At 38.4% G+C, this 27696-nt stretch overlaps 4 protein-coding genes across 4 annotated transcripts in view; 1 reads left to right on the forward strand and 3 right to left on the reverse strand.

Annotated features, from left to right (window-relative positions):
- The window catches only part of LOC113053427 (secretin receptor-like), a 32347-nt gene extending 25585 nt beyond the window's left edge, over positions 1-6762 (forward strand). Inside the window, exons 8-13 of the mRNA XM_026218444.1 lie at positions 3102-3162; positions 3382-3451; positions 3669-3760; positions 3999-4137; positions 5070-5111; positions 5323-6762. Of these exons, the coding sequence (XP_026074229.1) occupies positions 3102-3162; positions 3382-3451; positions 3669-3760; positions 3999-4137; positions 5070-5111; positions 5323-5475 (557 nt within the window). The 3' untranslated portion in view covers positions 5476-6762. The remainder of the gene's footprint in view (positions 1-3101; positions 3163-3381; positions 3452-3668; positions 3761-3998; positions 4138-5069; positions 5112-5322) is intronic.
- Positions 6763-8467: 1705 nt separating this feature from the next.
- Positions 8468-11478, reverse strand: LOC113053424 (uncharacterized protein K02A2.6-like). The gene is made up of 2 exons (XM_026218439.1): positions 9205-11478; positions 8468-8645 (listed from the first exon to the last, which is right to left on the reverse strand). The coding sequence occupies exons 1-2, from the start codon at positions 11170-11172 to the stop codon at positions 8637-8639; spliced, it is 1977 nt and encodes a 658-aa protein (XP_026074224.1). The 5' UTR covers positions 11173-11478; the 3' UTR covers positions 8468-8636.
- A 69-nt stretch (positions 11479-11547) lies between these two features.
- LOC113053440 (voltage-dependent calcium channel gamma-like subunit) lies at positions 11548-12994 on the reverse strand. Its single transcript, XM_026218457.1, has 2 exons — positions 12830-12994; positions 11548-12487 (listed from the first exon to the last, which is right to left on the reverse strand). Exons 1-2 carry the CDS (start codon positions 12848-12850, stop codon positions 11873-11875), a joined length of 636 nt encoding a protein of 211 aa, XP_026074242.1. The 5' UTR covers positions 12851-12994; the 3' UTR covers positions 11548-11872.
- Positions 12995-14647: 1653 nt separating this feature from the next.
- Positions 14648-26963, reverse strand: steap3 (STEAP family member 3, metalloreductase). Its single transcript, XM_026219064.1, has 8 exons — positions 26814-26963; positions 25587-26076; positions 24982-25509; positions 24727-24891; positions 22560-22831; positions 15416-15555; positions 15237-15299; positions 14648-15092 (listed from the first exon to the last, which is right to left on the reverse strand). The coding sequence occupies exons 2-8, from the start codon at positions 26067-26069 to the stop codon at positions 15019-15021; spliced, it is 1725 nt and encodes a 574-aa protein (XP_026074849.1). The 5' UTR covers positions 26070-26076; positions 26814-26963; the 3' UTR covers positions 14648-15018.
- Between the last annotated feature and the right edge of the window lie 733 nt (positions 26964-27696).

The following is a 27696-nucleotide window of genomic DNA, read 5'->3' on the forward strand; positions in this document are numbered from 1 at the left end:
CCCTTAACAAGAACATATGCAAAATAATAATAATGACCTATTAGAAAATATAGCAGAAATAAAGCAAACTTTAAACAGGGCCTATGAGGATCAAATAGAAAAGAAAACCAAATTTATGAAACAAAATTACTATGAAAATGATCCCAAAGTTAAGAAACTTCTTGCTTGGAGATTGCGTAAACAGCAGGCTGATAGATTTATACACAAGGTGAAAAACCCTCAGGATGACAACATACACTATAATTTGAAAGACATACAAAATTCTTTTGCAGCTTTCTATACGCAACTATATACCCAACCACACCCATTGGATCAAGAAGCTACAAACCGTTTTCTGTCCTCGCTTGACCTACCATCAATAGGAACAGAACAGAACGAAAGGTTAAATCAATTAATAACAGAGGAGGAAATTAGTATAACAATTTCTAAATTGAAAGTAAACAAAATGGCAGGTGAGGATGGTTACCCCGCAGAGTGGTACAGACATTTCCGACTTTTAATTATTCCCCAACTTAAAAATTGTTTTAACCACATCTTAACAGGAGGAGAAATACCACCATCCTTGAAACGGGCGGTGATTTCAGTTATACACAAACCAGGCAAAGACAAAATTGAATGTGGTTCGTATAGGCCAATATCGGTTTTAAACATTGATTACCGTATATTTGCAACAATATTAGCCAAGAGGCTTGAATCAATTGTCCCTGAACTAACAGACACAGATCAATCTGGATTTGTACGGAACCGACAAACTCATGATAATGTAAGGCGGGCCCTCCATCTTTTTGATAAAATGTAAAATAAAGAATCAATAGCCGTTAGTCTTGATGCTGAAAAAGCATTTGATTCTGTTGGTTGGGAATATTTATACCTATTTTTAAACAGATTTGGATTTAATAGTAATATTATTGGATGTATAAGATCTTTGTATGACTCGCCATCTGCCAGAATTAAAATAAATGGGGACCTTTCCGACACTGTGAATTTAGAAAGAGGCTGTCGACAGGGCTGTCCCCTTAGTGCGACGTTTTTTGCTCTCTTTATTGAACCTCTTGCTCAAGCAATCAGAGAATGTAAAAACATCTCAGGTATTATCATAGGAGACTCGGAACATAAAACATGCTTGTATGCTGATGATATCCTCTTAACATTGTCTAACCCTAAAGTGAGTTTACCCAACCTCTTGTCCTTACTTAAAGAATTTGGTACCTATTCAGGATACAAATTAAATTTGCAAAAAACTCAGATTATCTCATTTAACTATCACCCATCCATAGATATAAAACAATTGTTAAAATTCAACTGGAAATATAACAAAATAAAATATTTAGGAATTCAAATTCCAAAAGATCTTTGGAAAATTATGCTATATTGACCTCAAATATTAAAGCTGATATACAGCGGTGGTCTCTGTTGCCAATGAATATGTATAATAGGATTGATAGTATCAAAATTAATGTGTTACCAAGGATTCTCTATTTTTTCCTGGCACTGCCAATTCAGATACCACCCAAACAATTTTATGAGTGGAATAGAATGATGTCACATTTTATCTGGGCAAAACAAAAGCCAAGAATAAAGTTCCAAACATTACAGTTGCAAAAGGAGAAAGGCGGATTGGCTGTGCCATGTTTGGAAGATTACTACAAAGCAGCACAGCTGCGAGTACTGATAGGCTGGAGTGACCCAACATGCGAGGCTAAATGGAAGGAAATAGATCAGTCATATTTTGACACCCCTCTACAGTACATGCTCGGTGATAAACCTCTTCTCAATAAACATTTAAATTCACAATGGCTACCTTCCTGGATAACAGTACCAATAGAAATTTGGTTTAGAATACTAAAAAACAGCAACACTGAGAGGAGTGCCAGATGTTTCAGATGGCCAGCCTATGATTCTGAGTTTTTACCTTCAAAGACAGATTGTGGTTTTGTGCATTGGTCTCAAAAAGGCATCACGGGATATTGGGCTCTTTCAGATAAGAAGGTTCTTAAAAGCTACTCACAACTTTCAGAGACATATAATTTACAAAAACATGATTTGTTCCGATATCTTCAGCTGAGGCACTATTATAACAAAAATATAAATTTTATGGAAGAAGTAGATCTGGTTAAACTTCTGGTAGAATCTTGCAAAGGTAATGCCCCTAAGAAACAAATATCAAAGGGATATACATGTTTACAAGCTACAAGAAACCTCTCAACCACATATATTAGACAAACATGGGAAAAAGAAGCAGATATATTAATTTCTGAAGATGATTGGTTGAACATATGTAAGACTGCCATGAATACCTCATCTTCTGGTACTTGGAGGGAGTTTATATGGAAAAACATTGTACGTTTCTTTATTTCACCATATGTTAAGAGTAAACATTGTAAAGATCCAGACAAAGCAGTGTGTTGGAGAAACTGCGGTGACATCAAAGCAAACCATTTTCATGTTTTTTGGAGCTGTACCAAAATTACACCCTTCTGGTCAATGGTGGTAAAAGAAATAAAAAGCATAACCAGACTGGACTTGCTTTGCGATTTCACAATAGTCTATTTAGGTAATCTACCTCAAGAGTTAACAAAATCAGAGAAGTATCTTCTGTCAATACTATTAGCTGGTGCAAAGAAAGCCATAACACGCAAATGGCTGTGTGAAGATGTTTCCTCCAAAACAGACTGGTTCCAGATCATCACAGACATTCGCGAAATGGAAAGACTCACATTCTCAATAAGGTTGGCCTCGGACAAATATAAACATTATAGGAAAAAATGGGACAATTATATGAAACGAAACTCTGCCTTTAGGTATTGACAAGTATTACTCTATTTTATTATGCTGTAATATCAAGTGTAATAGTCTAATGGTATTGTGTGTGTGCAAACTAGATGCTCTGTGTTTTTGTTTTGTGGTCTGCTGTTATGTTATTTTTGTAAAATAACATTTGTGAAAAAAAAAAAAAAGAACTCCTGTAAACTTGAACAGTAAAAAAAAAAAAAAAAATACAGATAAATATTGCATTTTTCCTGCATTTGCATGGATACAAATGAAAATAAAGGGTATGCAAATTCCTGATATACAATTAAAACTTAATTATGTTCCCACAGGGATCCCAATGATCATTATTATCAGCTGGAGTTTGGCCAAATACCGGCACCAGGATGAAGGGTATGTTCACAAACATTCAAAAATAGTGGGTAAAAGTATTATACTATTTTAAGCTCTTTCTGATCTCTTGGGGGACTTTCTTTGTTTATACCAACCTCATTTGGACAACGACAAAAGATTATTTATTATATTTGTTTTATGTAAGAGAGGCTATTTTAAACCAGCATGGCTGTGCATGAGAACACAGTATGTTTTGTGTTTGTGTGTGTGTGCTGTCAGATGCTGGGAGACGAGAGATCATGGCTGGATATGGTGGATACTGCGAGTTCCAGTAATCATTTTTATCACAGTAAGTAAACTTTCCAGTTCAGTTAGATTTTGGCCAGCTTCTGGCCTATTTTCTCAGATTTAAACACTGTTTTTACTTCCAAATGTCTCTGTTTACAATGTTTTTAAAGAGTTATTCATAATACTGTCATGCCATGTTTATAATATTTTTGAAATATCCAACAGCTTATGGAACAATGAACAGTTATTTTAATTATCTCAAGGCAACTGTCTTTCAGGTAAACATGCTGTTTTTTCTGAGTATAATTCGGACATTAGTGGCTAAACTGAAAGCTCCTGACATGCATGGAAATGAAATCAATCATCACAGGTGAGAGAAAATAAAACGTTCGAGTGATAACAAACTGAATTGCAAAAAAATGACAGTGACAAAAATAAAATGCCTTTTATGGAAAGTAATTTTTTTCTTCTATTTTTATATATATATATATTTATTTTTGCACGGCAAGGGTCACAGAAATTACACAGTTTTTTTCAATTACGATTGAAAAATAAGCGAGTGTGTAAAACCGATGCAGAACTCTTACTCATCCATGTTTGTTTTGTAGGAAGCTGGCGAAATCTACATTTCTCTTAGTGTCGCTCTTTGGACTGCAGTATGTGCTCTTTGCCTTTTTTCCTGATAGAGTGAGCGTGCTAACCTTCAAAATCTGGAATGTCATTGAGCTAGCATTAGCATCCACACAGGTGATGATGTACAACACAACATCTCTCCTTCAAACACAATCATACACAAACAGTCACAGCAATTTATTAGTATAGCGCTATACACACTGTTTGTTTCAAAGTAGTTTTACAGAAATTCATGATGTTTATTATATCTTCATAGCTTATGGCTCATTTGGCAGATTCAAGCTTATGGATAAGAGATCATTTACATTTTGTGATTATGCAAGCAATCAAGCAGTTGAGATATGCTATACAGTATATCGCTTTGGGTGTTTTTGTTCACACATACATTTATGCATACTGTATATACATTGTTACAAGAAAATCTGCCACTTGATATTTGCTGCATAGTATACTGTATATCGCTTTACATTAGTGTAGTGTATGTATGCCGATAAAGCTGGAAATACTTACATATCCAACTTTAAAAGGAGCGGGGTGAAATGGTAACACTTTACAATAAAATGATAAAAATAGGCATTTGAGATTTGCTATATAATATATATTGCTTTACATGAGTGTACTGTTTGTGGTTGAATTTGGATTTAATATATGTACTAGTTTATATATAGAGCTATGCGATAATATAGTTTACATATTTGCAGCACTATAAACAATCATGCAGCCGAGAATGTGAGGGTACTGTATGTATGCGGATAAAGTTAGATTAATTATATATATATATAGTTTATATATAGAGCTCTGCGATACTACAGTTTACATTTTTGCAACGATATAAACAATTATGGAGTAGATGTTCGTCATATAGTAAATATAGCTTGAGTGTACTGTATGTACACAGGTAAAGTAGGTTATACCTTATAGACTTTAGATGTGCTTCAAGAACAGGAAAATTTTAAAAATGTTCTGTAATTAATACTCTCTCTGGCTTTATAAAATTAACCCCTGTTGCCTTTTGGTTCTGTTTCATGTTGTGTTTGCTATTACAGGGCTTTATTGTGGCACTGCTGTACTGTTTTTTGAATGGAGAGGTGAGTGAATTAAAAATAATTGAAATTGGAATCGAATTACCTTAGGTTATGCTTTCCAGAGACGGACTGAGTTTAATTCATCACACATTTCCTGCGCATTTTAGACACACTTGTCATTATCGGAACCCATTCTAGGCATACGACGCAGGACGGTCCTGTTTAACGTTTCCCTGGTAAATCTTAACAACTATTGACCTTTAACTTTTGACAGGTACAATATGAAGTCCAAAGACGATGGAGACGGTGGCGCCTGAAGCAGCATTTCCATGGTGATCCCAGGGTGCATCACAGCTCCCTGAGTAACAGTGGCCTGCCGCTGACACAGGTCTCACTGCTGACACGTCCCAGCACACAGACCACCTGACCACAAGCACCCAACACCACCGGAGATCACTCGTGCCACAATCCAACAGCTAAAATCATAACACATGCATCGCCCATTTACCCAATCCCTCCGGCCAACTAAAACAACAGTCTCCAACAGAAAAGCTTCATGGCCATAACAAACTCTCACATACAACTACATTCTACATTCTTGTGATGTACCTGCATCAGTTGCATTGCATCACTGCCATTCATAAATCTCTCACATCGCCTCATGGGATAGTAATGAGTCCATTGCATGCACACTTCAGATTCACGCAGGAAGTAGAAGGTCATCCTGGTACTTTTTTGCCTTCTCTATTGTGACTATTGTGAATTAGGACATACTACTTTAGTCACATACTGTTTTTCACCTACTATGTAGCAGGGAAGTATGTGGTTTCAGATGCAGCTTTTATTACCTGAATGGACATACTTATAGTGTTGTAAAAATGCAAGTGTTTACAAGAGCTCTATTTTGATTTTCAGTACTTTGTATTTTAAAATAAACTTCTAAGTGTCTGTTCAGTAGTCTCTATAACAGATTACACAGTTTAGTAATTGTGCTGCTTCTGATTAATTGATAAAATTTAAAAATGTTATACAAAATAAACATACTTCTCTTTGTGCCAATAAAATGTGCACCACTTTTTTTTACTACCAAATTATATGTAATAGGCTATCTATTTATTATGAATATTTAACTTAACTCTAACTTAATTTCTATGACTTGCAAGATTTCAGCAAAAAGTTCTCACAATTTATTTCCAAAACAAGATGCATGATGAGATTCACTTACCCTCAATCAATGTTCTGGAGTGGTATGGATTTTTTTAATACCTGGGATAGTCTTGCACACATACTTCCTGTTGTGTGTACGCACTCTCAAGTGGCCAAGACCGCAAGTGTGGTATTTGGTAAAGCCCTTTGTTTCGAAGTGGACCAAGAACCCTGAAAATGTGGATCTTGGTCGGATGGCAGTGTTCACACTTATTCAAGTGTACACTAACAGAGCAATCGCACCAGATTTATTTTTAATCAAACCAAATCAGCCAAGTGTGAACCCACCCTTAAAGGAAACTGAGCATGTAAATTGTTTTGTTTTAGCAATGGTAAATTCATCCCCTTGTTCATCTATGTGTAAATATTGAGATGATGCCTTGGACACCTATTATCCATGTATTGTGCTGTGAAATATATAGTGAGTTGTGGGAAAACATTGTAAAGAAAATAAAAATATTGTTATTAAATTAACTGATCCCCATGTATAGTTAAGTATTAAAAACACTGTAAAATGGTCTGTTCAATGATGACAAAGAGAGAATTCTCTCTTAAATAAACTTTTAAGACTAATTTCATGAATTTCAAGATTCATGGTTTGTCAGAGTAAGTTGTCAACTGCTTGTCATTGTTATGCTTGGTTCTCTCTGGTAATATCTCTATTTTTATATAAATAAAGGAATCTCACAACCACATGCTACTCAGTGCTCTCACTTTACTTCACGTGCTCGCGCATCTCAATGACGTCAAAAACACAGGACTCACAGATTAACAATACATGGTCTTTCACATCTTTCTGACAATATAGAACATATTGTAACATCCTTCCTTTTTTTTTTTTTTTACTGTCACTGAGGTCACTGTATGCAATAAACTTTTGACTAAGAACAACAATATAACAGATACTCAAAGTAACGATTAAGTGTCACAATAACAATTAACAGATTTAAACAAAATCTTTCAAGTGTGTTGGTCTCTTGACTATTCTGCCACATCTGGTTGTCACAACACTGTTGTTGTTATTCGAATGTTGTGTGCGTGTGTGTGTCTCTGGTACTGTCTGTGAATGTCCCTCATCCCGCTGGATCATCTGATTAGACTGTTCAATCTTGTCCCTCAAGTTTTGTGTTTCTGCTCTCTGTGGTCCTCCAGGCACAGGTCTGAGATGTTTCCTATTCCTCCTTACAACAGTTCCATTTTCCAGCTTGACTGTATATGATCTGTTATTGGCGATTCTTAACACTTTTGCTGGTGTCCAGTCAGATCTGTGTTTGGTGTCCAACTGAACTCTTACGTGTTCTCCTTGCTGGAGAGGTCTCAGATCTTTTGCTCCTCTGTTGTAGTAGAATGCTTGTTTGTGTTGGTTGTCTTTTACTGCGTGTTCTGTGTTTACAACACCTGGCTGCAGGAGGCTGTCATGTGTCGGCAGTAATGTTTTAGTCCTTCTGCTCATGAGTCTTTGTGCCGGACTGGCCTGGAACCCCTGAGATGGTGTGTTCCTGTGTTCCAGAATAGCTAGATATGGATCAGTCTTGGCTCTCTTTGCTTTCTCCATCAGCTGTTTGGCCGTCTTTACCGCAGACTCCGCTTTGCCGTTGCTTTGTGGATAAGCTGGAGATGACGTTACATGTTTAAATTCCCAAGCTGTACTGAACTGCTTGAATTCTTGTGAGCTGTACTGTGGTCCGTTATCAGAGATCACAGTGTCTGGGATCCCGTGTCGTGCAAAATGGGCCTTTAACTTGTGTATTACTGTACTTGACCTGGTGTCCGTGAGACAGTCTACTTCCCAGAAGTTTGAAAAGTAATCCACTGTGATGAGATATGCTCTGTTGTTAAATGAAAACAAGTCTGTTCCCACTTTTGACCATGGTCTCATAGGAATGTCATGTGGGCACAATGTCTCTTTCTGCTGCCGTGCATCCACTGCTCTGCAGACTGCACAGTTTCCTACGTATGTTCTTATGGCGGCACTCATCCCGGGCCAGTATACGCAGTCTCTTGCTCGGCGTAAACAGCTTTCTATGCCTAAGTGCGAAGCATGAATTCTCTCCATGATTTCTTTTCTTAGCTGTGCTGGTATTACAGCTCTCTCTCCTCTGAAAATCACACCATGTTGCACACTAAGCTCTTCTCTTACTGAAAAAAATGGTCTCACCTCTTCTTTCAGCTGAATCTTCTCTTCCGGCCATCCTTGGACTATCACTTGCTGTAATATCTGAGATGTCCCATCCTTAGCCGTTTCTGTCTGTATCTTCTGTAGACTTCCTTCTGATATGGGCAGGTACTGCAGCATGTTAATCGTCTCAATTTCTGTCTCTACGGATCCTTCTGTAGCACACTCCGGTAAGTACGCTCTGCTGAGAGTGTCTGCTAGGTACATTAGTCGACCTGGAACATAGACAACATTGATATCATATCGCTGAAGCCTCAAAAGCATTCTCTGCAATCTCTTAGGTGCACCTAAAAGAGGCTTTCTTGTGATAGTTTCTAGGGGTTTGTGGTCAGAATGGACTTCTACATTCCGGCCGTAGGTGTACTGGTGGAATTTCTCCATCCCAAACAGGATTGCCAGGCATTCTTTCTCTATTTGAGCATACCCTTTTTCCGTGGGTGTAAGTGCTCTGCTGCAAAAAGCAACTGGTTGTCCTGCCTGCAGAAGTGCTGCACCCAGCCCGGTCTCTGAGGAATCACATTGGAGAACTAGGTCTTCTTCTGGATTATAATATTTCAAAACTGGTGCAGAGGCAATCGTTTGTTTCAATTTATTGAACGCTTCTTCCTGTATATCAGTCCATTCCCAAACCACATCTCTGTGTGTCAGTTGTCTTAATGCATCGCAGCTATCTGACAAGTGTGCACAAAATTTGGACAGATAGTTCACCATACCAAATAATCTCTGCAGCCCCTTCACATCTGACGGCCTGGGCATCTCCATTATGGCTCTCACCTTCTCTGGATCAATCTTTAGACCCTCTGAAGTCAGTCTGTGTCCGATGTATGGCACCTCTTTCTGTTTCAGCTTGAGTTTGTTGAAATTTAGTTTGATGTTTCTGTTTCTACACCGATCCAGTAGTTGTCTCAGTTTTTTGTTATGATCTTTCTCCGCTGCCTCATCATTATCGCCTTCCCCACAGATGAGGATGTCATCCGCTATTATCCGGATTCCTGGGAGCCCCTCCAGCGCCTGAGTCAACCTGTGCTGGAAAACTTCTGGAGCCGGGCTGATCCCCATGGGCATTCTGATCCATCTATACCTGCCAAATGGAGTAGCGAAAGTGGTAAGATAACTTGACTCTTCTGACAGCCTTACATGCCAGAATCCGTCCTTTACATCACACACTGTAAAAACTCTCGCCTTGGTCAGATCCGGGAGAACATCGTCTATGGTAGGCAGAGGAAAGTGTTGACGCTTAAGTGCTTTGTTTAGTGGTCTTGGATCTATACAGATTCTTAATTTCCCACTTGGTTTCTTCACCACCACCATGCTGCTAATCCAATCTGTGCTCTTTTCAACCTGAGCTATGATGCCTCTATCTACCAGGCTTTCTAATTCAACTTTTAGATGCTTCATTAGTGCCACCGGAACTCTGCGCTTTGGAAGCCTCACCGGTTTAACTTCAGGATCCACCTCGAGGTTATATTTCCCTTCCAGGCATCCATCTCCCTCAAATACATCAGCATACTCTCGTTGTAAGTCTTCCTTGCCCCACGTTTCGTTTTCTTTGCATCTCTCTGTGGTAACAATATCATCAATTGCCATAATGTTTTCATGCTGTATTCTTACCAGATCCATTGCTTGCACGGCCTTGTTTCCTAGCAGGGGAACTGATGAGCTTTCCTCCACTACAATGAACTCCAGACGATAAAGTTTTCTGTTTCTGGGGTTTCTTATTTTTATTCTGCACTTCCCTATGGGTTTCAAAGTGCTCTTGTTATACATGACCAGAATCTGTTCAGTCTTTTCCATTACTGTGTCAGGGTCTAACAGTTGAATGGGTATGACGTTGCAACTGGCTCCGCAGTCTAGTTGAAATTTTACTGGCCTCTCACCTATCAGCATGGTTGCAAACAGCTGTTTTCCATGTTTGTCCTCCTTTTGTGAACTAAGGCTTAGGATTTCTTGATATGGTTCTTCTTCCTTTTCTGCCACACTGTGTATTCCTTTTCGCACGGTCTCTTTTGTTTTGCATGTGGCTGCAAAATGGTTCATCTTTCCACATTTCCTGCACTGCTTTCCATAAGCTGGGCAACTCAGTTTTTTCCACTCATGCGGTTTTCCACAGAATTTGCACTTAGCTGGTTGTGTCTGTTTGGCACTCTGGGCCTGTCTAACTCTCTGAACTGCATGCACTTCCGTTTTCTGACCCTCAATAGTCATCACATTCTCTTTTGACAGTTCTGATGCTTTACATATCCTTACACACTTATCAAGTGTCAGGTCCATCTCTCTTAATAGGCGTTCTCTCACGTGCGAGTTCATTATGCCGCATACTATTCGGTCTCTAATCAGAGAATCTCTCGCCGATCCAAAATTGCATGTGTCAGCCAGCACTTTCAAGTCAGTAACATATTTGTCAAACGTTTCGCCTGAGTTCTGATTTCTGGAGAAAAATTTGTATCTTTCCACAGTTTCATTCGGTGCTGGATTGCAATGATTTCTGAACGCGGTTAACAGCCATTCCAGCGTCAGCTCGCCGTCAGCCGGCAGAGCCGCGCTCAGCGTCTTACACAGTTCTCTTCCTGTTTCTCCGATTAAATATTGGAAAACTTTTACCTTCGTTTTGTTGTCCGCGTCTGTAAGCGACAAATCGATGTACAGGGAAAACTCCTCTTCCCACGCTTTCCAAGCTTTGGGTATGCACGTAGCATTCCAGTCAAAGTTTGCTGGCGGTTTCAATCCGAACGCACCCTCCATAATCGGACCTCGTCTCTCGCAGTTGCTTTCTCGATAGCAAACTTAATGTTTCACTTTTGTATCGTACTTTACCGCTGCCACCATGTTATGCTTGGTTCTCTCTGGTAATATCTCTATTTTTATATAAATAAAGGAATCTCACAACCACATGCTACTCAGTGCTCTCACTTTACTTCACGTGCTCGCGCATCTCAATGACGTCAAAAACACAGGACTCACAGATTAACAATACATGGTCTTTCACATCTTTCTGACAATATAGAACATATTGTAACAGTCATCAACAATATTAATTACATAAAATAAGAATAAAAAGATGGCAGAATGAAACAAGCTGCTGTGAAAGCAGTATTTATGATAAAAATACAACCAAACAAACTAGTAAAACATTTATTTCCACACCAGCCCTGCACCAATTTTCAAGTTTACAGAAAATTCTTCCAAACCTAAAACACAATGCAAAGCAATTCAAAACCCAGATAAAACACCTGTGAAAAATTGAAATGGAACATTCCTTCATATTAACATTGGTACATTTGGCCTTTTCAGAAGGTTCCTCATTATTTATAAATCTTAAAAATTACTTATCAGTTTTGATGCAAAAGAATGCAGATACAGAGCAGAGCTGCTTGAGATGAACCGACAGTGGCTTCTAATGCAGCTTCTCCAAGTATTAAAGAGATTATTGTTTGTGTCGGCCTTATTTCAACAGTTTGTCACGATGTCCACTGAGCAGCAGTGGTTCAATATGCTGGATGTGCCATGCTGCCATTCCATTGAGGAAGAACAGGAAGGTGGCAGTGAACTGGCCCCAGAAGGTCAGAGTAAACCCAAAGAGCGTTGCAGATGCCCCTAACAGGACTACAAAAGTTGTGACCCCTCCGCCAGCCATCAAACCCGCCAGCAGCACCAGCCATGCCCCGAGGCTCCAGCGTTGACTGGAGTCCCTCCCTTCACTGGCCTGTGACATCACAAGCAACTCCAGTCCGAATATGGCACTGACCACAGCCAGAGTAATCACAGAACGACACGCAGCCAAGCCCACGCCCAGACCATCCACCCCTGCCTCCTCCAGGTGTCTAGTGCAGTTAGACGACGCTTTAAAACTCTGGGACCCCAACACAGAGCCCTGGTGCTCCTCCAGTGAGCAGAAATACCACAGGCCCCACATACGGCGGCCGTCGAGCAGCCAGTGACCATCACACACAGCAATAGATGAGAGGGTGACAGACAGAAATGTACACAGGATAATAAGACTGCGGCAAAATAAGTCTAAAAAAAGAGGAGTGGATTTCTCACGTGGATCAGCCCCAACCTGGAGAGAAACAAGAGTTATCAGAAGAAATCTGATCCACATATATCAACATCAGATCCTGCTGGCCACTTATGTTATGCCCTTTCTGAAGACTGAACACTGCTAGACTGCTGGAAAATTCAATTGTTTACCTTAGGATATTATGTTTTTTTTTTTTTTCTGCAAAAAAAACTAACTTTTCCCTTCTCACAACCATGTAAACAAGGCTCCATTTTTAGTCTTGGCGCTGAATATTATAGTAGCTTATCTTACCTTTTCATCACAAGTAAATCAATGATTCCACTCTAAAGAATAACATAAACGTCAAATAGCCTAAACATTTAAAATACACAAAGGCATTACCCTGATTTTTATTGCCGTCATATTGAGTTCAACGAGACGTAAAGCTCAGAGAAGGAGAAGCGAGACGAAGAAGCCAAGTCAACTCCAGTCGAAAGTACAGTATGATGTTAGTGTAACATTAACTGGCGTCAGTCAACAGAAGTAGTTCAGTCTTTAAACCTGCCCCTCCCGGCTTTCTCCTTAGACACGCACATCACTGGCGCTTCGTGTGTATCAGATCTGTATGAAGGAGTTTCTTCAAATTTGGGCATTTTCATCCAAGGGATTTTTATTACAACTAATATTTTTAGTTTAATATATATATATATATATATATATATATATATATATATATATATGAAGGTAGCAAAACTTTGGAAAGTTTATAATATGCATTCTATAATATAATAGGCATAGAAATACATGAGTTCATCTTTTTATTGTCACTGTTATGCATACATTAAATTTTTACCCTTGTCCCAGGCAATTTTAACTATTCATTAGAAAGCGAGCATCTAATTAAAGAGTAAATCAGACACACACACACACACACACACACACACATACATATATTGTAAACAATATAGTCTGAAGTCTAAACTTGAATCAAAGCCTTAACATCTCACATGTGTTGTGCAAAAAAATACAAATAAATAATAAATCTTCAAATTATGCACAAAAATGTGTAAAATGTGCATTTATATAAAATGTGCCTTAGCAAGATTTTTTTCTTCCAAATGTTTTATGTCAATCACATACAGAGAATGCATTAGTGGGCATATTCAAGGTGACTCATTTTTAATTTTTATTTTTAATAATACCAGTAGGCCTATAGTATCTCATTGTCTCATTTTTAGTCTTGTGTGGCTTTGATCCGTTTATAAACTTTTCCAGTAGCCTAGGTTGCTAGAACTATTTTAACAAATAACTAAGTACATATTTACATTTATTTCCGTTTTTCACTCAACACAATTAAAATGGCTTTATCTCACCAGTAAAAAAACAAACAAGCAACCTTAAGACACTGACCAGTCACTAGTAGCAGTTTAACTAGTATGTTTAAGTAATTAGTAAAATAATATGTTGTTGGTATGAAGCATGAAGCCTTAAACTTTGCTGAGAATGTTTCTCTTCACAGAAATCATTAATTTATTGATCATCAAATCTGCAATCCTACAGTTTAGCTCTAACCCTAATCAAACACACCGGAGTATGTTAATCAATGTCTTCAGGAACGTTAGAAAATCACAGGTAGGTTTGTTTGATTAGGTTTGGAGCTAAACTCTGCAGGAAAGTGGATCTCACGAGCCAGATTTGAGGATCACTGATCTAAACTGATGATTGTCATAATTACTGACTGGCCAGGTCCCTTTTGGGTGACTGTTAGCCTAAAACATAATTATGCGATTTATAGTATCTATAGCGAAAAGACTTTGAGCCCTTTCCAGACTGAGGTGAAGACATTAGGTTGGATAAAAATCATGGAAAACTCTGGAAATGGTTGACATTGATGTTTACACACTCATCCACCTCATAAACCCATTGAACTAGAGGGAAATATTTTAAAGCCCTGGCGTGTTGGTAAATATCTGGTCAGGTGATGTGAACAAATACCTCATAATAACTGCGATCAAATGACTGACAGGACATTGATAATATCAAGAACTGGCCACGTTACCGTTAAGGCAGACCTTATGAATTAGGAGTGATGGACAAGAAAAGTCATTCCTTGATATTAGTTACAGTCAGACTCAGGAAATCAGCTCACTTATAGTATAGAATATTGCTATTCTACAGAAATGCACAACTTCGTCTTGAATGAATTGAATCCAGCACTCATACAGTAAATCCTTTTTAATTATTTGATCCAGTAATTTATTATCAAAATCTTTTATGGAATCTATTTAAAAAAAAAAGTCAAACATCAAAGTTTTTCTTAGTCAGTGTTTGTACGAAAACACAAGGCAAACATGGTTCTAGAAAACTGACTTTATGGCATTGTATAAATTTGAATTCATTTGTGCTTTTCACTAGACGGTTGCTGGTGGACGATTTCTCTTGGCCTGAGAGGAATGTGCTTCTTCTCTCACACAGAACCGAGTCTGCCTGCTACGATGTAACTGTAACACCCTTGTGAGAGGACACACTGGAGGCCTAAAGGTGTTTTATGGGAGGACAGTACAGGTAAAGGCAGGCTGGCCGTGATGATATTAGATTCCGTATATCCCCTTCAGCTCCTCTACCTTGGCGATGTATGCTTTCATTGCATCCTCCTTACTCATACCTGAAAAGTGAAAGAGAGGATAAACAGTAAGACATACATACAATGAGTCTTGAGATCATTTACAGTTTTGTATGTTAAGATGGTGAAAAAACAGTTGTAAAATGATATGTCCCTGCCCCCTGCTGGTAGGGAGGAGAAACTGACCTTTCTTGGCATTCCAGGCATCCCATTTGGTCTTGCCAGCGAAATCGAACATGCCTGGTCGGGCTGTAAAAAAATAAAATTAAATACACATTTTTTTAGAGCTGCAGTTTTGATTTTAGAAATAAACTACTTAGGCCACATTAATTTATTTACTTGAATTTTGACAAGGAAAAGCTCACCCATGTCAACGTCTCCTAAGGTGGCCTGTTTGTATAGACCGTAGATTTCCATCACCTCAGCGTCCGTTGGTTTCGTTTTCAGCTGTTTGACCTCCTCTGCTGCTTTCTGAAACTCAGCCTGTGATAAAACCAGCAGAACACTATGAACAATCAGTCAGCAACACTGATTCAAGGTTCACAACTCTCTGAACTATGACTTATTTTGCTGTGCCACTACGGATTCTACAACATTTGTTTCACCTTTAACAAGTGATATATTAGACACTGGTGATACTTTGTGATATTCAAGACTAAAGACCCGTTCACACCAAGAACTATAAAAAAAAAAAAAAAACTAGAACGATATGTGTATTACATTACATTTACACAGCATAGATGCACTTCTGAAGAGGAATATAGGTTAATGCTACTCAGAGGTTGCATATCTGAAAAGGTGGAGCCAAGGCCTTACATGGGGGGTGCAACTGATGCTGTAGCACCGGCCCCGGGTCGAACGGACCGAGGCTTACTATTGGCTATGGATTGATACTAGGGACTGAGCAGGCATAATTAAATCTGGCTTTTATGCAGCATCCCATTTGGTCTTGCCAGTGAAGTTGCATCTTTACACAGTTTGAGCAGACACAAAGGTGGATCAGAGTGGCATGCACACCAAGGCTTGTAACAGGAACCACACAACGTGCTCCAGTATAACCAATGTCTTATCAGTGCAACATGCCATCAGATTTCAGTGCATAAAGACTAAACACAGACCCACTTCTCACACCTTCTTTAACTGACAAGTATTTTTGGAGAAGAACCGTTACAACTAACATTTTCACGTTATTATTAGGCCTATATTTATTTATTATTATTATTATTATTTAATGTGGTGCAGACAAAGTTCCTCTCCACATGCTCTAATACTAAACTAATCTACTTTCCACTTAAACGTATCTATTCTAAAGTTCTAAGAATATTGAATTAAAAAACCTTTTAGCTGATACAACTTCCAGCTGTTGAACAATAAATGAGTGTGACGTAAGGACGCAGGACGGAGGACGGAACAGAGCACCGGTGCATATTTTCATTTTAACCCAAAAATGTATTTCCTGTCATCCTCTCGTCATTCCAAAATATGGCATTCATTTTGCTTTGCATAAATTAAGAATGCAAGTAGTAGCAGCACTTCACATTCCGCCACACCCACGTAGACATGCGCTTTCTTGAGCTCTGCATGCACATTATTATGCACATTATGCCCACCAGTGTCATTTACTAACGTTACGTGTATTGTAAAGTTGACTACTTATCATTCTCGATCGAGGTAAACCATCTTTAATCTTTAAGACATGAAAAACTAGAAAAACCAGATGCGCTCATTCAAACAGCACCATGTCGTTTTCTATGAGCGTCTTAAACACAGCACACTGACAACCATAGTTTGTAATGATCAAATACTCTCATATCAAACAAATGCGTCGTGTTTGCACACACTCACCTCAGACATGGTTGTAGATGTTTCAGTCTGGTACAATGATGTGTTTTGAAGACCCGCTGTGACAGTAGCAGCGTGACACTAGTGAGATTGCTGTAGTATCGGCTACCACGCCTGAAGCCACGCCCCTTGCACTCCATTGGCTGCTGGAAAATGTACCGAGCAATCAGTCCAATCAAATTCACGAAAATGCAGGTCTTTCAACTTGGGTAACAGGCTCAGGCTAGGGATGCAAGATTGAGAGTATTGCGCAAATATAGAAATGCCTTTATTGCTACTCATTACAACAGAAGTTATTTTTTACACTGACGTGCCTTATGATTATATATATGTATATATATATATATATATATATATATATATATATATATATATATATATATATATATATATATATATATATGTATTTTTTCAGTGAATTCTGAATTCAGGGATTTGGATAAACAATCGATCCATAGTTTTGCATGTAAACATATAAGCCCCCCCCCACCCCCCCGGAAGAAAAAAAAAAGATCATGACTAAAAAAAGCCTATATAAATGTTTGTGTAACCAGTTTTTGTATTACACTTTTACGTTTGGAGTGCAAATACTCACATATAATGTTTTTTTGTGTGTGTGATTAACAACAGTTTATTGATCTAAATATGTAAATTACCTTTAAATATTGTGTTTCCAAGCTTTAACTTTATTAAGTTTGAGTTATAGATGACATGTCCATCATGGTTCACCAGCAGCCTATAAACTGACTGTGTTATGCATGCTGGCCCTGTCCCATATTCAGAGCACTTGATGCATATACTTATTATGTTTACCCACACACACATAGTTACAATCAGTCTTTATGGTATTTTTGCATAGTTATCATACTAACTTTTTGATGGACGATAATTGTAATGGAGGTAAAGACGATTACAGCCCTGATAGCACACATACATCTGCAAGATTTCTGTTAACACATGTGCCCAAATTTTCCTAAATGGTTTCATGCAGTCATGATAATAGTGTGCTATGTGAACATTTTCTGCATTTATTTTCCCCGTGATTTTTTTTCTTCTTCTTGAAAATCGTATTTGAATGTCCGCACATATGTTGTATGCACCCTTCAATGTCAAATTTGAATACAGTAAAAAAAAAAAAAGTCAAAATGAGGTTATTTCTTAGAACAAGCAAAAAGAAGAATAATCTTATTTTACTAATAACTAATCTTATTTCAAACAGAAAAAATATTATCTTGCTTGCTTATTGCCTTTTTTTCCTAGAGTTCTTTACTGAAAACAGGACAATAATTTTTGTTTGTCTAAAAAATCCTTCTTGAGCAAAAGCATTAGAGAGAGTAAAAAAAAAAAAAAATACTTTTCTTTTTTTGGCTTCATTTGGCATCTTACTCAAAATAACTGTTTTCAACATATCAATATTTATTCATAAACCCATTTATTATCTATAAAACTTGAAGAATATTTGATGCAAATCTAAAAAAAGCTGTATCTAGTTTATGATCTCTTGAATATGAAAATACAACAAACCCCAAATCCATTTTGACTTAAAGTTGTGGAACATTGTGTATCAAAAAGTTAAATGAAAATAAATAAATAAATAAGAAGAATTAGATATGTATATTTTCTGAAGAAAATGTGAGAGGGGCTTGCCATGGCAAAACCTGGCAATAATCGTGTTAGCATGTTGTACACCTCTGTGGCGCCCTACCTAGAAACTATTTCCCCAGCCGCCTCTGAGTCTATGTCATGATGCCACCAAAATGTAGGCAACATTGCAAGGGCTTTGACATAACTGAAATAGATCCAATCTGATTTGCTATAGTTATGCAACTTGTCAGTCCAGTTGGAAGTAAGCTACTCGTAAAACAAGCCTTTGGACCGTTGAGATGTTTGTTTTTCGCTCCCACTTTTTTCCGCATTGAATGTGTCGCGTGCTGCATGTGTATCTATATTTCTGCAGCTCTATTGATTTTTTGCCTGATTCTGCTGTTACCTGATCGACGCATCTGCTGATTTGGTCTAGATAGAATTGCATTTCTCAGAACCTGTTTTTATACAGTCTTTGCTCAGTATGTGTTGGAAGAAAACGATCCGATATTCGTTTTATAATTACAGAAGTACGATAAAACAGTGAAGTGGTTGCGTCTGCTCTGCTTTCCTTAATTCTACTTCGTTCTAGGTTACTTTTTAATATTCTAGTCTGGCCTCTGCATGTTAGTCCGTGTGGTTTGTAATGAGATCGGCTCGAGATGTGTGAAAATGCGGTTCTGACAGTTCAATCTTTTGAGCATCGCAACTTTAAACCGGTGGTTGTTAGTTTAGATCAGACGGTGGATGAGTTTGTTAAGTAAGGTAAACAGATTAACTAGCTGTATGACTGTATGTGTTTAATATAAACAGTGATAAGAGCTAAACTTCAGCGCTTCTCTCTCTTAAGACGGTGCATCATGAGCTGGATTGCCTCTGCCCTTTAAGAAGTTTGATTATGGCCAGTCTACTCTTACTAACTAAAAAATATAATATGAACAGTTATTGCATTAACACCCTGTTGCTGTGTTGTTGTTGCAGACACAATGAAAATCATACACCCATAGACAGTAAAAGATGGTGTAGCCATCTTTTCAGAAGTGAGGGGGACAGAAATTACACACACACACACACACACACACACATACACATATATAAAACTTTATGATATAACATTTCTGCAATCTATATAGCTTACTAGTCAACAGTTTTTTAACAGTAAGATTTTTAATGTTTTGAAAGAAGTCTCTTCTGCTCACCAAGCCTACATTTTTTTGATACAGCAAAAGCAGTAATATTTGGAAATATTTATACTATTTAAAATAACTGTTTTCTATTTGTATATATTTTAAATGTAATGTATTCCTGTGATCAAAGGTGAATTTTCAGCATCATTCCTCCTTCTTCAGTGTCACATTAATCAGAAATCATTCTTAATATGCCGATTTGCTGATTATCAATATTTAAAACAGATGAGTACATTTTTTTCAGCATTCTTCGATCAATAGAAGGATCCACAGATCAGCATTTATTTGAAATAAAAAGCTTTTGCAACGGATTACTCACTAATGCTTCTGTGTGTATGTATGCGTATATATATATATATATATATATATATATATATATATATATATATATATGTGTGTGTGTGTGTGTGTGTGTGTGTGTGTGTGTACTTGTTTTTCTATTCTGGTGGGGACTTAAACCTGAATACACACAGACTCATGGGGACTCGTGTCATGGTGGGGACCTAAATTGAGGTCCCCACAGGTAAACAAGCTAATAAATTACACAGAATGAAGTTTCTTGAAAATCTAAAAATGCAGAAAGTTTCCTGTGAGGGTTAGGTTTAGGGGTAGGGTTGGTGAAGGGTGATAGAAAATACGGTCTGTACAGTATAAAAACCATACTCCTATGGAGAGTCCCCACAAGGATAGCTGACCAGACAGTGTGTGTGTGTGTGTGAACGATTTTTTTAGATTTGGAAAAAACAAAACCGAAAATATCTGTTTTCATACAGCAATAGCTGGACGCTGTTGTCCATATTAGGAGTTTCCTGGTATGACTTTCTGCGCGAGAGCGCCCTCCGGCTTCGAGTATGAATGAAACACACACACACACACACACACACACACACACACACACAAAGAGCAGAAGAGTTCTCTGTGATGTTCATTTCCCCTTCTGGGTCCGAAAAAAGCATCAGGTCATTCGCAGACTATCCCGTCTCTTTGAGTTTAAATCTATATTTATTCACACCAGCTCTTGAAAACCTCTATACGAACACACCTGCCCGAAAAAGTGCAGGGGACGAATTTCCATGATGATAAAACTGGGGAGGACACGTCCCCAGCGTCATCTACGTCCCTGCACCAGGCACATGGCGCAAAGGTCTTTTTTTTAACTGATCAACAACTTGTGGCATAAATTATATAGATATCGACATGATTACATTTGTTTAAAAATTGCATGCCGTAGGCCTAATCCTTTCATGATCACTCTGCTCCTTGTATTTCACTAAAGTATATAAATCTATACTTGATTGGTTAAAAAACAACCCAGTTCCCATGATAAATTGTTGACATGACAAAATTATTAAATCTAACCTTAATAATATGTTTTTCATCATTTCAGACGAATGAGCTTGTGATGAGTTTAGAGGATGATGAAAAGTTGATTCTTCGTGCCGGCTGCAGGTTACGAGCATGTGGTGTTGGTATGCAATGTCATATTCAGGGCTTAATGATTCCGTGCACATTTTTATAGAATGCTATTTTCAAGTGCAATTATATTTCCTCATGTGCACAAAAATGAATAAAAACAAACAAATCTGTACCTGCTGAGTTCTTTATTTGAACACCTTTCCTCTTCTCACAACCAATGAGACAGAGCTTGTATTCTTCAGAATGGCAGACTATGAAAAGTTCAAAGCCAATCCAAAGACAGAATGGTGATGAAGACCAGGATGCAACCGCATATTCACCAGAAACAAGCATGTGTGAAAAGTTCTTAAAGGGGGATAGAACCATATATATTAATTTAATTCATACTTTTTATATTTATTCTTACCATTCAAATACCTTCAGCGTAGTGTGACAAATTTTGAGGGGAGATGTTTTCATGTTGTCAAGTGTAATTATTTTCTTGGGGAAATATTGGTGAATTTTTAATGCCAATTATTATTTTTTTATTTCATTTACCACAAATCAGGTGCCATATATCTAGTTTTGTTTGAATGACACCTTGGAAGTTGATTGCCATTTTGTTAAATAAATTTGAAGATATGAATCATGTTTTCGCAACATTTGATTAAAAGTTCAATTCAAAACTTCCTTTCCATAGCTCATCTGCAATAACAACAGCCAATCAGTCAAACCAAGGAAACGAAGTGAAACTATAAATGTATTAATACATAAGTTTGTTTAGTTCATGAAATGGTAATTATTGATACGCAGTATAATGTTGGCCTTCCTGTTACAGATGGAGTTTGTCAGAGAAATTGAGTTTAAACATTGACTGGCCCTGAGGACAATCATCTGAGGTACTGACATATATAATAATATTAGGCATGTGTTAAGTCCTTTCAGTGCATAGAGAGAGTTACAATACCTCGGTACAAAGTATTTCAGTCTCTTTCCTGAAGCTAAAACTGTGTGGTATCGACCTAAGTTTTGAATTAATACATAGTTGTTAGACTCAAATATCAAAACAAAACACTGATGATGGCTTTTATACTCTAGGGAGCAGAATCAGAGAGAATACAATCAGAGAGGTACTGTGTGCGTTTGAAGAGAGCTGTAGTCTTTGTGCCTCTGAGAGATCACAGCTGATACACACTGCACCTAATAACACCAACATCCAACAATACTCAACTTTAATATAAAAATGTGCCTTATCTTATCTGTCTTTGCTTTTAGTCTTACAAAGATGAGACAGTATGACAGTCTCATATAATTGCTGTTCCCAGTTTAGATGAGGCTGAATTTAACTTAATTTAATACTTTTTCAACATTTTCCACTTGGCCAAAGTGCATATTGGCTGTAATGTGTTGACCAACTGTATATCTGCTTAACACTTCATTTTATACAAGTCCTTATTAATTAGAAAAAGTTTTTAAACGCACGTGTTCTTTCCCAGAGTTCTATGGTATTCCATTAGGCACCACATGGTGGTGCTGTAACACTGGACAGTTGTGTTTACTCTCCCATCCCCGGCGGATTCGTGTCAGTCTGGTGAAGATGCATGGCAGAAGCAGGAAGCAACGGCACACCAGAACAATGCAGGGTAGAACGACAGCCAATAAGTAGCTTGGTGGCATGTAGAATGGATATGCCTCAATGTGGAAGGCAAAATCCCAGCCAAAGAAGAGTGTGTGCATTATGGACAGAGTCAGGGCAATGTAACCCAAACCAGACTAAGGAAGAAAAGAGAGAAAACTTTAGTCAAAAAGCTATGATTGTGCTTTTGGGTTGAATGTGCTAATTTGCATGCTAATCAAAGACATTGCCAAAATGTTGTACATTTGAAATCATGCCACACTATCTGGTCAGTATCAGAGCAACATTTCATGTTTCCTCCTAGCCTAAAAATCAACTATCAATTAATTGTTGCACCAAAACTAGCTAGACACGACTTACATCAACATGTAATGTGACAGATCAAGTGCACCAAGCACATGGGAAATTCAGGTACCAGGAATAAACTAGGCCTGTAAGATTGTATGCAATAGCATGTACAAGTTTGTTCAACCCTGCTCCTGGAGAACCAGACCATTTCTCAATATGCATTGTGAGCTTGCATCCTTGTGTTCTCGTTCTAATGTCACAATCAGCTGATTTAGTTCAATTCAAATACTCAAGAAAGCAAGTAACAAGCATGCATGAAATTACCTGGTTACCAATATTGAGGATGCACCACATGAAGACCTGAGAGAATTAAAAATCCCAGACATCTGGCACCTAATGACATCTGTAATGTGTTGTGGGTGAACTATCCCTTTAATCCCCATTGTAGCATTGATTACTCATGTTATGAATGTGACTAGTTTCTTAATGTCAATCACCTTCTCTTCATTTGCCTGATCTGAATCCTTATCAAGTTGCTTACCTGTACTGTTTCTTTGACTTAATATCCTCACAGCCTCTGCATGCATCACCTTACCCTGAATTCTCATCTTTTTCTCTTTTCAGTACTTCACAGCCACCATAAGCCACACTTTGATTTCCACCACAGTTACAACATCTGGGTTGCCCCTTGTGACCACACTGCTCATACTCATGATCTTACCCACATAGCACTTCTTCTTCTGCCCTTACGAAAAAGAAGTTTATTTAAGTGTGGTATTAGTATACTTCTTTTAAACTAAAAATAGGAAATGTGTACTTCTCAGAAATGGGCTTTATGTACTCCTCATAGATATACTTAAAATGACATTTAAGTGTACTTGACTTATACTTACAAAAAGTCTAAATATATTTGATCTATACTCCTAGTATCCGTGTTTTCATTATTATACGGTAGAGGGCGCTAGTACACATTTTCCGTACAGAATTTCCAAAAAAAACACAAGTGAAGAAGAAAAAAGAAACACCAAATATTAATACATGTAATCTAACAGGATAAAATTACATGAAACAGGATCAAAACTGTACATTAGCATCTTCAAATTCAACCATGACAAACAGAAATGGTTGTTAACTTAATTAATTATTATTAATTTGCAGGGCTTGTTTTTGTTTTACGGAGAGCTTGTCTCAACAGAGCAATAAGAGACCATTAACTAGTACTCATCCTTTTAATTACACAAATGTCTCATTAAAAATGTATACACATTTATAAAACTAATCTGACATCAGGTAAAAACTACAGATGTTGGTTCAGTGTTTGTCAGCAAACCGGTTAAATTTTGAAACAGTTGTGACGTTATGAAGCCTCGTTTACTGAAATCATGTGACTGTGGCAGTTATGTGCTCTGAACCACTGTTTCTAGACAAATGAAAGCAAAGGTTTCAAAGATTTAAGAAGCAGTGCTTCAAAAGTACCCATCACTAATACTGGTTCAACAAAGCTCCAGCTAAAGTAGTTATATGTGATTAATGTGTTACAGCAGTGTTTACCAACCCTGTTCCTGGACGTTAACCAACCGTACAAATCGTAGAACACTTCCTAATCAAACACACCTGAGTCAACTCAGCAGAGACACCAAGACCCGAATATGGGACAGATAAAGGGATATATCCTAAATGTGTGCTGCTGGTGTGCCTCCAGGAACAGGATTGGGAAACACTGTCATAGTGTACATGGCCTCACCTGTACAAACGTAAACTCTCTCCAGTTGAGAGTGTTGCCCACTGTTGGAAGGGAAGTGATGGCCAGTAAAGAGAGGACACCAAGACCCAAAACTCCACATGAAAGGTACAAGTCAGATCGCCAAACACCCAGCTCATCCCAGGGCTCCTCTGTACCTGCTTTAACCTGACAAACACACAGCAGACACTAAATTAAGAGAGGCACATAAAGTGAAACACTTATCATTTAAAGATCTTTATTCTCAGGTTGGCATACCTGTCTGTAGGCAGTATTGACAAGCCTGTGCACTGTTATTCTGCGCAGTGGCAGGCAAAGGCTGTAGACACCATGCAATGCTGCACAAAGGAAGCTCAGCAGGCCCAGTTGTTTCCTCCGCTGCATCCAGTTGTCCAACCAGGATGGGAAACGCCGGTACTTGGTGCCCCTCCAGAGCTGCAACCATGCAGCAAATAATCCTGGTAAGTATACGAGTGCCAGGGTCACCAAGGCTACTGCTGGCAGGCTCTCTTCCACCAGGTCAAAAGCGAGACGGTAGAAAGCATTGTGTCCTTGTGCAAGAAATGGCAGCAAAATTCCCCGCAGAAAACCGTAGCCATAGAAGAAGAGAAAAAGGAGGAAGGTGACGACAACCGGGCCACTCCAAGATGGGAATAGGCGCAATGGGCTGACCTCAATCTCTCGAGCAGCAGACAAGCCACCCATATCCACCGGATGGAACCCCATCCGCCGAGCCAGCTGCACGACTTTCTTCTTCCCCTCTGTACTGTTACTGCAGATCATGACCTGTAATATGTAATAAGAGTTCAAATAACCCTGTATTTGTTTTCAGCAAATACACATAACACAACAGCAGCCCTGACCTGTCTGCTTCCATCATGAGCCCCAGTCTGCAACTCCCAGGTTGAAACCGTGTTAAAACCTTTGACCACTAGACTGTCTGGAAACAGCTCAGCCAGTCGTTCCGCATTGGACGGCCCATGGATATTCACTTTTGCGCCGTTACTTACATCCACAAGCACCTTCCCTGCCAGTGCAGACTGTAGCCCCAGCAAAGAGCAGTAATGCTCGGGGAACATGGCCATAAATACCAGGCACACTTGTGATAGAGCCCCCTCCTGGTTCCTCAACTCCACTCCGTCAGGGAACAGTCCTGATGGGATGCGATTCACACAGCGACTCCCAACCACCACTCGCACACCAGAAGCTACCAGCCGCACAGCCAGTGACCGAGAGAAGTCTCCAGAACCGAGTATGGCCACTGTAAGACCAGTTAGACGTACAGGTAGGGCATCAGAGGGGGCTTCAGAGTCTGAGAGCAATGGAGTTGTCATATCTTCCACCATAATAAACCTGAGAAGATGAGAGTGAGTTTAGGAAATTATATGCATTTATATTAGGTTAATGTTAGGTATTTATAAACTGCTGTCCTGTTACCATTAAAGTAATAAAGGCACAAATTCATATTCTTTTGAAGAATAGTATTAGCACATATAGTTCATTAATACAAGTGTATAACTAGTTTAGTGGTTTGTGCACCACATGAAAATCACACCAAATCAAAATCATTTAACATCCCACAAAATTCTGACACGCAGGAACTAACAATGCTTCCCCTTTCGAAAGCATAACAGGAAAACAAATAGATCATCTCATTCTATTTTCTCAATTTTAAACTCAATCATGTATGTTTATTTAATATTTACTTAATGTTTAAATGTGCCAAAATTACACAAGTTCTACATGGCTGATTTGCCTATACAAATATTGGATTTCTTCTTTTAAATAAACACTGGATGACAGTATTGCTGTTGTTACTGGTGGTGGTGTTAAAGTTTTTATTAGTTATTAGGGCTATTGTATTGGCCTGTTAAAAGTTTCTCTTTTTAGCATTTCAAATGAGTTGTAAGTTTCGCTTCTGCTGAAGGGGTGGAGTACAGACAGACCTTCTCTATTATGCCTGCTCAGTCACAGCAATTGCTAAAATAACTTTTACATTCCATTTTTATATATTTTTAAAACATAAGTATTAATCCACATTCCACATCAGAAAATCCATTATACTACATGCTGATTTATCATGTACTCACCACTTTCGTATAACTTCACTTTCTCTGGTGACTCTTGGACTGGACTGTGCGGTTCCAGGTCTGGATAACAGAGGCGCTTCTGTTACTCTGTGCAATAGAGATATGAGACCGTGCAGAAAAAGACATGCCTTATCATAAACGGAACGTTGTTAAATTCTAGCGTCAAGTTAACAGCTGATTGGTCCGAGTGGTCAATCTGATATGACGTCTCGAGACCTTCCTTCGCGCTCCATAATCCTTGACGGCAAGAGAGAGACGTGCACTGCACTATGCCACGGGCCTTTCTTTTGAAGTGCGGCGCATCGAGTGTCTTTGGAGCTTCTATTTTGTAGAAGCGCACAGGGGACTCAGCTGATCCGGATCATACATTTGCAAACATCTGCACGGCCGCGATAAGGACGCGGCGATCATGAGCACTGCAGGTTTGTTACGCGACGAGGCGGTTTCTCGCTCCGCCGACTCTTCATGCGGCTCTAACCGTACAAAGACTGTGTGTGTGTCCGTGCTGGCAGCACTGGTTCTCGGTATCGGGATACTGTGCGCGCTGGCGGCCGGTCCGCTCCATGCACAGTGCTTTATTGAGTGGTAGGCCTATGTACAGTATAGTAGCCTAGTCACATTTGACACAAATTTGATAAATGTCTGCATGCGTCACGCTTATTCTTGATTTCTAGACACATTTATTCTATAACATATTTAAAGTCGCTTTGGATAAAAGCGTCTGCTGATTAAATGTTAAATGTAAATTCTTATATTGTATCTTTTATTACATTGCATGTATATACATATGCTCATTAAATATATTATTTTCGACTTTAACCTCTTGTTTGTTTATTTGTTTATAAGGAAAATAGATATTCCTTGCTTTGACGTCTCCTCCCTC

The sequence above is a fragment of the Carassius auratus genome, chromosome 34, assembly GCF_003368295.1.
Source record: "Carassius auratus strain Wakin chromosome 34, ASM336829v1, whole genome shotgun sequence".
NCBI classification, from domain to species: Eukaryota; Metazoa; Chordata; class Actinopteri; order Cypriniformes; family Cyprinidae; genus Carassius; species Carassius auratus.